Source organism: Morone saxatilis, unplaced genomic scaffold, assembly GCF_004916995.1.
Source record: "Morone saxatilis isolate NCDOM2014 unplaced genomic scaffold, NCSU_SB_2.0 Contig23, whole genome shotgun sequence".
NCBI classification, from domain to species: Eukaryota; Metazoa; Chordata; class Actinopteri; family Moronidae; genus Morone; species Morone saxatilis.
The window spans coordinates 1,100,534-1,113,996 of record NW_023339796.1 but is presented as its reverse complement, the minus strand read 5'-3'; the positions used below and the strand labels follow the sequence as shown (position 1 = coordinate 1,113,996).

Sequence of the window (13,463 nt, the reverse complement as noted above, 5' to 3'; positions counted from 1 at the left end):
TGGCAACCATTTTGATAAACGATTAATGTAATGTAATTGTAACAGCTGTTTTGACAGGTATTGCAATACCTGTCAAGATTTTCTTTATTGGAAGAAAATTTGTTATTCAACTTAAATGTTGACATTTGTATAAAGAATATGCAATTATTCCATCAAATTCTGTTAACACATCTTAAATTCTTGTTACATCTGCCCCTGGGGCATCAGCTTCAGCCACTCTCTCTCTGTACCTCTCCCCCTGTGATTTTGTGATTGTGTGTAGGTACACCAGAGTCAGGACAGAACTTCAAGCTACAACTCAACTCTGCTCAGCCATCTCCATATTGCCAGATTGTAGATTCTGCTAACAGTAAATTACAGTTTCTTTTTTGCTTTTGATACCTTGTGTCAGCTTCCCCCTACTTTGTTTGGATAATCAGCAACTAATCAGCTTGAATATTTCTGGACTCTGGATCAGCACACTCGGACTCCTTCTACCCAACTAAGCTCCCAACTTTCTGCTTCAGTTCCTAATTCCAGACAGAGTATTTCTTTAAGCACCTGGTTTCTTTCAGTCTGTTTTTGTATCTCAGTGAAAACGCTGAAGGCAAATCCTCACCTTGTAAACAATGCCAGCGATCGTGGTCCCTGTCTTTCTGGCAATGGGGGCTTTGTAGCCAAGTTCTGACAAACTGGACTCCAACACTACATTCCTGGAAGGAAGGGAAGGAAGGAAGATAGGAAGGAAGATAGGAAGGAAGGAAGGAAGGAAGGAAGGAAGACCGATAATATTTTTCAAAAACAGCAGTTAAACAGTTGTGCTTCAGTTGAAAAATTCCAATCCATATCCAAACTCATATGGGTATGACATATATTGTGATTTTATGAATTATATATAATTTATATAATTGAGTGATTAATGTCTTGTCTTTGGTAAAAATAAATGCATTATATTTTATGAGATTATCATATTTTGGATGGCCATACATACGTACATTTTACTTACATTTATACTAATTACATGTGTTCTACAAAAACATTTTAAGTCTGCTTTTAAGAGACAAAATTCCTGCTTTATCTGTATATTTGTTTAGAAAACAAGTTGCCTTCGTTGATCTATTCATAGCTTTTATCATTTATCACAGAAATGTGCTTTGTTGAAAGTAAATATTTTCTACATGGATCTCCCCTTTCAACTGAATGCCTGCTGTTGATAATGCACTTACCGTCAACAGGTAAAAAGTTACTAAAACTCTGAGTTGATTTGAGAAAAATTAATACTTTTACTTCAGTATTTTTCAACACCAGTAGATTTACTTGTAGTTGAGTAATATTTTAGAAATGTAACAGTACTTCTGCTTGAGTACAGATTCACAGTACTTCCACCACTGCTGCAAAATGTATCCAGACATGAAGTAAAGGGTTGGAATCAGACCTGGGCCACTGCAGTGAGGACTTGTACATGGGGTGCACCCCCAACCAGGTGAGTTGCCAGGGCACCCCAAAGAATACTTAACTGAAATATTCTTTCATAAAGTTAAGAAAGCAGTGTTTTGTGTACCTTTGCAGAGTCATATTGGTGCACAATCCACAAAGATTTTTTTTCCCCTGCTCATAAATTCATGATATTGGCCATCAGAAATCATTGAATCTTTCCCCTTTTTGACAAAATTACTATTGTCACAAGAATCAGTTAGGCTCTAAAATTAATGTTTAGCTAACAAATCCGCTACATGTGACTCCATGTCATAACACTGTAATAGATGGTAATATTAGAACTTTTGCTCTGCTTCAGTCAGAGAAACTAAAAGATTTGGGGCTTTTGAGAAAACATTTGGGACTGGAGCCCAATAAGCCACCCCTTGCTCTTGCACTTTAGGCAGTTATAGCTACCACTGTGGTAACCAGGGTTTTTTTCTGGAATCTTAGGGCCTTTATTTGACATGTAACTTGATTGTAGTATTGATTTCTTAAATTTGAAAAATGTAAGCCCAATAAATTAATGAAAAAGTAAGTGTTTCACCAACAAAATAATTTTGGCTTTATATCAACATTTAGATTTCCTTGTTGGAAAATCAAATTACAATCACAGTCAATGTCATTCAAAGTATAGCTGTCTAAGACTTGGACATGGATGATTTCAGTATTTCTAAACTCCATGCTACAGCCCTATATGAACTTAACCGTGTTGGTCTCTGTGCCACAAAGACTGTCAAAGACACAATAATGCCATGGTGACATTAAGGTTACTACAGGAGACAAAGAATGATAACAAAACTTATACATTCACTAGAGAGCAAGACAGAAAAAGACACACTATAGTATACACCTATTTTAACATTATAGTATTTCCTCCTGAGCACCATTTTAGTCTCAGTAAAAATCGATAGAGTGCTTCTTTACCTGCGGCTGTTTTCAAAGCAGAAACCTCCAGTCTGCAGCTCACAGTGCTCCAAACTGCGAAACATCTTCACTTTGAAGACAGAAGAGATGAGAATAAAGTTGATACCTGATTCTGAATCGAAGATAAAAAGCGTCAGTCTGTGTGTCAGCGCTTTTTACAGGTTGCTTTTGCTTTCGTTTCTTCAGCACAGGCCAAACCTTCCTGCTCTACACTGTAAAAAATATCTACATTGACCAGACATTTATTCTGATATGAGTGTTAAATGGTGATTTTTTTTTACCAAAAAGCCACCGGTCAGAGGAGTTAACAAATCCCCATTTTCCCCTAGATTAGTTCATTTTAATACTTTCTTTCTGAAGCAAGACTCAAAGATGATTTTGAATAAAAGAGGTATCTACACCTGTAAGTAAATAAATAAAACAACCCTCCATGTGGCACCATTAATGGAATAAGCTGATTTGTATGAGAGAAAACAGACATCTCTTTTTTCTGCACTGGCCATTATGTCACATTATGTTACGAAAATAAACTATTATAAGACTCATGAGCCACTAAAATTTACTGATACTGATATTTCTTGCAGTGTATTCAAATTTGACAGTGTTAAGATGGAACCTGATTCATGGACGCCTAAAATGTCGGCTAAGGTGCCACAAAACAAACTAACTTTATGTTAACCATCTAGTTTCACTTTTCTCCTTGGTTTTTAAAAATAAGTCCAACCCCTAACGTAAGCAAATTTGTAACAGATTACAATTATATCACACATACTGTCACATTTTGGTTCAAAAACAGATTAGCTGACTGGGACCAGTCAACACATGATAACACTGCATTGTGTAATAACCAGGCACCCACATTTTGTAACAATATGCCACAAACAGCACAAACAAAATCTGTAATTTATTTTGTAATAAATAATGACATATAGTGGTGGTTATAACAAAATGTAAGAGTTTCACTTTTTATGATGAAAAGGTAATAGGTCACAATCAACTCATCAGCAGTCACTTCAAGAACTCCAGCTCAGCAAGCCATTCATTGTCAGATTGTTCTGTCAATGTGTCATTTGGTAGTAGAGCAGTGGCCAGACTACTTTGTAGATTATTTCTAGTGAGCTTTTTGTGAACTTTTTTCCATGCTCCTTCTAACCTGTTTTTTTCTTGTGCCAACACCTCTGCTCTGCCATCACCCACATGTCAATCCAGTTAAGACCTCAGCCATTCTCCACTCTCTTCAGTGTGGCTGCCCCAGCCTTTTTCAACCCCCATTACCTTCATCCATCCTCCAAATATTTTTCAATAAATCATTTACAAACCATTTCCCCTGACTCTGTGTTTGCTTCCAGGTCTACTAAAAATAAATGTAACATTCATGCTTTTATTTCTAGCAGGATTGACTTCTGCAATGGTCTCGGGCTCTTCCTAAAGACCATCAAAAAGCTCATAGAAAGTTCATAAAAAAATGGGCAACTCACACATTTTCTAATAGCCACCACAATATAAAATTGTTTATTATAAAATGTGGAGAACTGATTACATATTGGGTTCAGGTTGTTATTATATAATTAAGTGAAAATGTATTACATTTTGTCAAGTCATTACATAATATTTGTTACAGGGCCTCCTACAAACCCACAGACTGTAGCTTCAGCCTGTTTTTTCTTTTTTACTTAAAAAAAAAAGACTCAAATAGCCAAAATAATTGTGTGTGTGTGCCAAATATGAACCAATGAATGCAGAGGAACATACTATGCACCAATGGCACCAGGACACATTCCTCGTAGGTGTAAAAACCTACTTGGCAATAAACATAATTCTTATTCTAATATCTCCATGTAGCCTGGTGGCGAGGACGAGGTTAAGAACAAGAGGAGGACAATAACATTAATGTTAACCCAGTAGCAGCAGCCACATCATGTTCAGCTGTTCCACCTCAGACAAACACACAAGAGGACCTAATGATCAGCAGGACACTGAGGCAGAAGAGAACAACAGCCCTGTGACAACAACCTTTTCAACTGCCTCACCCTCTCATCTCAATTTGAGGCCTACACCATGAAGAGTGGGTGGGTGGATGGCAGAGATCCAGTGGCAGGTAGACTAACGCTACCAGTTTAGCAGTTTATCTATCTATTTCAACCATTCTTTTAGATAACTATTTCAAACATTGAGGTCAGGTCAGGAATAGGCCTAAGTGAATAAGGGGGCTGTGTTTTCATAAATTAAAATTCATTGATTTAGCCACACCATACCAAAAGTATGTCCACTAAAAGTGCCTGTGTATGCCACTGATAGGCTCGTTGTTATTATAAATGTAAACAATATAATGGAAAGGATCCTTATTCGGAACTTTAATTGTATATTATTCACACATTGATATAGTCCTTGAGGTGTGATTTTAATTTGAGGTATATAGGTTACTCTTGTTTCCAAGGTGTTGTATTGATACAATGATAAGTAGTTGACATTGGTTGTTTTTGGAAAACATTAGGCTTTTTGTATTGCGTAAAATCCTGTATCATAAGAAATACAGGTTACATTTGCTATAGGTCTGCCTATGCAAAGCAGTACGAAATGATTACTGAATCATGGAACTGTATTGGTGGAGGTGGGGCAGTACGTAATCTGTATGCACTGATATTGTTGCGAACCTGGGAATGTTATGTACCCCAAAGTTTGAAATGTACATCTAGAAGTGTTATTGTATATCATGGCCAATTTGCATAATTCTGCTAATACATTGGAACTGGATTTTACAATCAAGAGAGCTCAATGTCATTGGTTTGAATGTTCAGACATAAAATTTCTTTGAATTTCTTCAGTTCCGCTTGCGTTTTTTTTTGCACAGTATCAGTCATTTTAGAAGTTTTAGAAGATAATAAATCGATTGGATTGGACAGAAAATGTGTAGTGATATTTACTTAGAAAAATCTTAGTAACAATTTCCACACAGAAATTCTTAGTAAAATTCACAGAGTATATTTCAAGTGACCTTTACTTATGTTTAAGACTAGTCTCTATTAAAACTTCTCAAGTAAACTTTACTAGCTATTTTCTGTCTTTGTCATTACATTTTACTCAGTCACAGAATTTTAAAAAGTTAGGAGACAGTGGCATGATGATGTATTATCTGTACAGATATTTTGAGTGCAAACAGTTAACTTCCATTACCCAAGTACACTTGCTTTTGTCAGGTTGTACATTGTTTTCATTACTTTAGATTAGATAAATACTTTATTCATCCCCAAGGGGAAATTCACAGTTTCCAGCAGTATCCACAGACTGATAATAATAACAATAACAATAATAACAACAACAGGAGGCAAAATGCAAAAGAACCAATAAAATAACCATTAAAATTATAATATAATAAATAAAATAACGAGGATTGGGTAAAAAACCGTGTGGCCCTTCAAACCGGTGTCTATGGTCAATCCCATCCAGTGCTACAAGAGATCCTCAGTATGAGTGGTTGATTAAGGATTACAGAGGACACGAAACAAGACTTTAGGACGTTTGAGAGACGAAGTTCTTTATTCGAGTGCGTTTTTGATGCAGCGACCATCCCCTTAGTGGTTGGCTAGGTGTAATATAGAAGACATCAATAGGCTGTGGTGCGAAAGTGGTATCCCATCTGATCACTCTTCGCTCTTCAAGTGCTAAGGAACATCGAGCTGTCTAGCAGCCTTGCTTCGCCTAGCACCATGCTTTCTACGTCTGTCACTGCTGTTAGATGGTGACTGTTGGCAGTGAATGCAGCTCTGATTACTATTTATTTTGGTCCTATGATTGTTACCAAAAATGTGTGAATCATCAATATGCGGAATAATTGAATATATACATCCAACACCACTTCAAAAAGTCTACCACACAATACCCAATATATACAAATACCAAACAGTAACACACATTAAATATACAGGAAAAAGTTTTATATAATAAATTGGTTTAAGTTGACAAAAAGCTTACTGAATTAGGTCATCACATCTTATTTACAATGTAAACTTCATTAAAAGGGAAAATAAATAAGATAATTTCATACTTTGTAATTTAATGGGTTATATAATTGTAATCAAGGTCTTTATGTGACTCAATTAAATTTTCAATATGATGGAACATTTCACAATATTTTACAGAAATAACTACTTGTTGTGCATGCCCACTCGCATACATTACCTTAAGTCTCATATCTTTCTTGGTACAACATTGCTATATTCTTACCATAGTCTTTGATCGCAGCACAGCAAAATTATATATCGTTGCGCGTTCGAGGCTTGCTAGGAATCGCCAGATTTACACAAGTTATCAGCATCTGTCATTATCCCGATTTTATAACCAACTGACGACCAGCATCTACTAATCTGGTTGAGATTGCCGAAGCAGTGTCCAGGCAAATCAAGACACGAGTGCATTGATGGGGAGCACGCTTCACGGATTACAGGCACCTATTACGAGTACATTCTCTACCATCTAGCAACACAGCCTCCAGAGATGTACCAAAAAAAAAAAAGTCGGCTCTCTGCCTGGGCCAGCTCTACGGCACAATTCCTCACAAGAAGCTAATTGCGTCCTGCAGAGCCACTCTACCTTTCCTGGGGACTACAGGATCACGATATATCAGATCTAGGATGCGATGGTTAACGTGAGTTGCTTGTCCTCGGTTAGAAAATTGCCTGAACTCTTAGTTTTCAGCGCCCCATGCCGTTCTAGAGTTGCGTAATTCAGAGCCAAGCGATGATATCTCCTTAGAGTGTTGAACAACAGCAGGCAATCTAGGTGCGCCGAGAGTCTAAAGCAGCGCATAAAAACGCAGAAAATCATAAAGAATATCTTCACAGTATTCACACATATCACCTAAATACTATCCAATTTATTAAACCTATTAAAGAAGATATAAAATCATACCATAAAATGAATATCCTTATGCCACAGCCTGAAATACAACCTATCATTTCCCCTGGTTCACACATTCAAGTAAAGGACATGAGTCCAAATATATGGAACGCAAGAAAATTAAAACCTTGACTAAAACACTGCAAAAGAAACTATGAAAAAACTAGAACACGTCAAACTAGAAACTGCCTGGTGTATCTCCAAATCCTACTAAGAGTGGCAAATTATACATAAACTGATATTGCACAAGCTGCTAGCTAAACCAAGGTTCTGTGAGTGTCAGGCCTAGCGAGTTCTAAACCGCCAAAAGGAATCTTTCCGCGTAGGGGTTTTGCGAGGATTATCCTGCGGAGCTGTGGCGTTCTGTGAGACGAGTCTAGACCTGGGCAGATGGATGAACGAAATATTGTTTCTCCATGGTCCGCAGAGTCCTCATCAGGTGCCACATTTCACTTTGGCAAACAGGCGCGGCGTGCCATGTGCCTTTTACTAAGAAGTGGCTTCCGTCTGGCCATTCTACCATACAGACCTGATTGGTGGAGTGCTGCAGAGATGGTCGTCCTTCTGGAAGGTTCTCCTCTCTCCACAGAGGAACCCTGGAGCTCTGTCAGGGTGACCATCGGGTTATTGGTCACCTCCCTAACTAAAGCCCTTCTCCCCCGATCACTCAGTTTAGAGGGACGGCCAGCTCTAGGAAGAGTCCTGGTGGTTCCAAACTTCTTCCATTATGGATAATGGAGGCCACTGTGCTCATTGGGACCTTTAAAGCAGCAGAACTTTTTCTGTATCGTTCCCCAGATCTGTGCCTCGAGACAATCCTGTCTCGGAGGTCTACAGACAATTCCTTCGACTTCATGCTTGTTTTGTGGTCTGACATGCACTGTTAACTGTGGGACCTTATATAGACAGGTGTGTGCCTTTTCAAAATAATGTCCAATCAACTGAATTTACCACAGGTGGACTCCAATTAAGCTGCAGCAACATCTCAAGGATGATCAGTGGAAAGGCACCTGAGCTCAATTTTGAGCTTGATCGCAAAGGCTGTGAATACTTATGTAAGTGATTTCTTCGTTTTTTATTTTTAATAAATTTGCAAAAATCTCAAACAAACTTTTTTTTAAGTTGTCATTATGGGGTTCTATGTGTAGAATTGTGAGGAAAAAAATGAATTGAATCCATTTTGGAATAAGGCTGTAACATAACAAAATGTGGAAAAAGTGAAGTGCTGTGAATACTTTCCATATGCACTGTATAATAATAATAACCTTTTCTCCAGATTTTTATTCATTCAAACATCCTTAAAGGTTTTAGTAAATTGTCATATTTGACTTAGTTAACCTTGAGGTCAACTTCAACACAGGAGGTTTATTTTCTTGAAGTTTAGAGTTGAGATATTTCCTTTTTGCGGGCGGCCAGGAAGTCACACATTACAGGTCTTCACAGGTCTTCACAGGTCCTCTCACTTCCTGATTCTTTGCTTCCGGTGTGTCAGTATGTCTCATTACCAAGTGGATCCAAGTAAAGGTTGTCAAAAGCATTTTCGATACCACGTGTTTGAAATGATACAATCATCAAAGTTTAAAATGATGGTATCGTGGCAAACTTATGGTGTCTTATAATCATTACTGTCTGTACGGATTTGGCTTTAAATTGTTCATCTTGCTTTAATTGGAAATTAATTTGTTTTGGGATTGGACTGATGTGAATGTCAACCTAACAGGAAACACCTAGCTGGTTTTAGGAAGCGCTCGGTTCATGAATTTATCAGTGATTACTTTCATCCAGACACTGTAGGTTTACACTCATTTGCTATTGAGTAAATATGAGCTAATAACGGTCATGACCTTGCTCTTATCACAAACTAAGAACCTGACAAATTAAGGGCAAAATATGAAAATGTTTTGTGTTTTCGTGGTTTGAATTCAGCAAATATTTTCCCCACTTGTGTTTGGTTCAGTTAAACATTACAATGGTTATTATTGCAATTCCATTGTCAAACGTTGTGCATGGTACCAATAAAATCACTCTTTTCCGTCCCGGTTTACCAAAATATATATACCAAAACACGGCTCCACTTGGAAAACCTTCCATACTGCCCACTTTGACTGAAATGTTGAATGGATCTGCTGACACCATCTTCAGCTCCCCGACACTACCTTAGTTGACATAAACGTACACATTTCTAACTGTACCGCCTGCCAGACAGCATCTGAAGAACCTCCAACAGCTGTTCTCTACATGTAGACAGGTGAATCTGAGCATGAAGGACTGTGGCGTGTGGTTGTTTGGGGCGTTTGCGGTCGTCCTTGAGCCTCAGGCTGGCAGATGTTTGATTGGCGGCAGCGCTGAAGCACCAGAGGTCATCTGTTGTCTTTCACGCTCAATTAAGTCCCTCCAACACTCCCCGCTACCTCGCCGACACACACACACACACACACACATACTAGCGAGGATCCTCATTTAAATGCTCATGTAACGACTAAAACCCAAACCATGGTTCTAACCCTAAAGGAAGCCTTAACCCCCCAACAGCCTTCTGAAGAAGTGAGGAGAGGACATAAAAAAGGTCCTCACTCTGCATAAAATTCGAATTGGTCCTCACAAATATAGAAGAACGAGAGCACAAACAAACAAATACACACACGTGTGTCCTATTGTCAGAATAGCTGACTGTAAAATATACAGTGATGTACACACACAACAGCTGACTGAGCAGGAGGACATTACATACACACTGTTACTGTAGCATACATTCACTCTGCAGGTGGAGACACTCAAACACTGAGGTTAGAATATCAGCACAGATTGAACTAGAATAACAGATCAAACACGTTAATTCAGCCGGGAATGAAAACTTCTGCTGCAATATTACACCTCATATTCAATTTGATTGTTTAATCCGGTGCATCGTCTGTTTTTAAAGGGTCAGTTAACCAAAATCTCCATTTCTATTCGTTCTGGTTTTTAGATATGTCTCGAAGTAGGGGTGTAAAGGTTTACAGATACGAGTCAGAAACCCCTTTAATGTTACAGATCAGTACGCAGACCTCTGGATTGATCCGAATGTGCCATAAATTGGTCGAAGGTCTAATTCTAAAATTATGAATCTGTTGAAACACTCTTGTGAAAGATCAACATCAGAGACGGAGACAATTGTCTTCCATTTTTACTTTGGATATTTTAATTTAGAATGGACAATAAATGTCTACATGAAACAAATGTTAATAACTCGCATTGAATCACATTAGATACGTATTAGATCATTGAAGGCAGAGACGCACACCCCATCTTCTTTGTCTCCACCTCAGTGGATGTGGTTTGTTTCATTTATGACACTCAAAATTTTGGTTGTTTGTCTGTTTTGTAGCAGTTTTTTTTAGATGTCGCCATGACAGTTTGTCAGGAGGGTGACATACTGCTAGTTGAGCTGCTCTCATTGGCTGTGTGGTTTCAACTCGTCCGTAGCAGGAATCAGTGGCGGCTCGGCTGCTCACACAGGTAAACAGTAAAATCTGTTTGTGAAAGGAGAGAAATAGTCAACGCAGGAACATAATCTGGATCCATATCTGATCAGCACTGCCTAGTTTGACTGTTTGATCTGAGTTTAGTGCGTTGAGCTGGACGGACTCAATGAGAATAAGCTGTCAATCACAGCCCTAAAGCATACCCTGCTTATGGTCATTTTACCTCTAGATGGACCCCATCAAAGTTACTAAACTGAACATCATTCGCGTATGGAGAAGACAGTAAACTGTTTACTGAGCTCATAAATCAATTAAGAAGTCGGATCATTTCGTCATAAGACTGTATGGTATCAGTTTATATTGCAGCCAGTGGAGCTGCCCCCTGCTGGTCGTTACATAGAATGCAAGTTTAAGACACTTCACAGACCTGAAGCTCCGTCCATTATATAAACTATCAATGGTCACAGAAAATTAAAATTGTGTGAAGTAGAGCTACTTTTCAACAAACGAGAGCGAAAGTTTCATTTCTGATGAAACTGGAAATGTCATCAGTGGGTGAAATTAAGGTTGAGCTCAACGGGTAAAATCACCAGATTGGTCAGTGCAGATGGGATCAAAATTAGCAAGTAGCTGAAGTTATAATTACAATTAACCCACTTTTCATGGATAAACTGTCCAAATGGGGCTCATCAGTGAAATTACTTTCCTTCTTGACCTTTACAGCGTAAAGATCCTACACACACACACACACACACACACACACACACACACTGTCTCAGCTTGTGTGCTTGAGGCTACATTTTGCCTCACATGTAGGTGAAAAGAGCCAAAAAAACAATGAAAACCTTAACTGACTGCCAGTGTTTTATTTAAATATATCAAGTGACACGTGGACGTTCGAATGTTGGCGGTGAAGTTGCATCAAATTTCAATCAGACTGGAGATATTTTGAGTGACAGGCGGACATAAAATTGCCAGTTTTGTGCGCTGAAGTGATTCGGGGACAATCTCCGCAGATACCAAACCTCAGTCAGAGAGTCAAACATGAGTGGACGTCTGCATCAGATCGACCCGTCTTTCACTTGTGGTTTAACGTTCTCTCCGGGATCCGACCGGTCTCAACGGTCTCAGCCAGAAAATGAAATATGATTTATTTTTATTTTTTTTTGGTCCAGTGTGTGAAGAAATCCCTAGTTCTCCACCTCAGGCTCCCACTACATCCCCTCCGTCTTCCACTTGTTCTTCTTTATTCTCCCGACCTGCATTGTACATTAACATTTCCAGACATTTTGCTGACATTTAACTTACATCTCCAGACATTTAGCTGACAATGAGCTTTGATTTGTAGGTTTTTATCTCCGGTGACTGAGGTATGTTAGGGTAACGGAAGTTTCTTTTTTTACTATTGAATATATTGTACTTTTTCATTGAGCAGATTTTAACGATTAATTTCGACCTAAACCATCTTCTCAGGTGAAAACCTCTGTAATAGTTGTGTTGTTGATAGATATGTGTCCCGATTTGGACATTTTAGTACAAAGTATTTGAAGTCTACATATTGTGGTGTAAATATACGTAGCAACCGCCCTCTACTGGTTGAAACCGGCTATTGCAATTTTGTTATTGGCTGATTTGGAGGCAGGTGACAAAAAAATACAACTTAATTAAATCATGGAAAGATTAAATGGTGTTCTTACAGCATTGAATCTGAATCATGTTTGTCCAACTTGATTTACTTAATTTTAATATATTAGGGTTTTTGGTTGTTGGTCGGACATTTGAAAACATAACAAAATAGCCAATCAGTTAGTTGCCAACTAATAGTGTGATTGTTTATTAATGAAGTTGCTCCTTGTTACTCAAGTACTTTCTTTGGATAAAGTACGATCTTATTCTTAGAAATAACGAGATATTTTGTGTGTCTACATTGCTCTGGCTCCGCTCTCTGTCGTCTGTTTGGCTGCTGTGACGTTAAAATATTTCTTTTCTTTTCTGGCACCGTTCAGACAGCCGGAGCCACAAAATACTTTAACGAGATGGGTGGGTGGGAGTTTTAATCTTGGCTTTTTAATTATGAATATGTTAAATCACAGACTGTTTGAATCAATAACAGCCAACTGCTGCAGTTATAAAGGGCTGTGTATGAAAATCAAATTGATTGGTTTGTGTGTGCGTGCCCATTGCTTTAATTACCAAAGCTGATGATGCTGATGGAATTTGAGAAGAGTGATCAGGTCGGCTGTTTGGCTCCGCCTCCCGACTTCATTCTTCACTCGACCTCTTCTATGTGATTGGTCGAACTGCACGACACAAACTGCATCCCGATTGGCCAATAGAAATTAAATATTAACAGTTTAGTTTATGAGTTTGTGTACTGCAGTGAGTCTAATGGCTTTTTAACACTGTTAGAATCAACTTCTAATGTAATACAGTTTACCAATTGATTTAATATGATTTAATTAATTGATTGATCTATTTAAAAACAAACTACAAAAGTTACTTTAAGGGTAATAACTGTTTTAAAATGACAAAATAAGAATACAATTAGAGGATTTTAAAGCCATTGATGATATTTGAGATTTAAAAAAAACAAACAATAAAAGTATATATTTAAATTCTGTCAAATATATGAAACACTAATTATATTGTCTCCTTTTGTCTTTTAGTCAGCTGATACTAATACACTGTGAAACCTGATGAGTTACCGTATTTTCCGGACTA

General features: G+C 38.0%; 2 protein-coding genes across 2 annotated transcripts in view; one reads left to right on the top strand and one right to left on the bottom strand.

Annotated features, from left to right (window-relative positions):
* Nucleotides 1-2,560, bottom strand: part of psmb10 (proteasome 20S subunit beta 10) — a 15,596-nt gene extending 13,036 nt beyond the window's left edge. Inside the window, exons 1-2 of the mRNA XM_035671236.1 lie at nt 2,383-2,560; nt 599-692 (exon numbers count right to left, since the gene is read on the bottom strand). Coding sequence (XP_035527129.1) covers nt 599-692; nt 2,383-2,447 — 159 coding nt within the window. The 5' untranslated portion in view covers nt 2,448-2,560. The remainder of the gene's footprint in view (nt 1-598; nt 693-2,382) is intronic.
* The window catches only part of efr3a (EFR3 homolog A (S. cerevisiae)), a gene marked incomplete at its 5' end in the record, with an annotated part of 118,360 nt that overhangs the window by 10,382 nt on the left and 94,515 nt on the right, over nt 1-13,463 (top strand).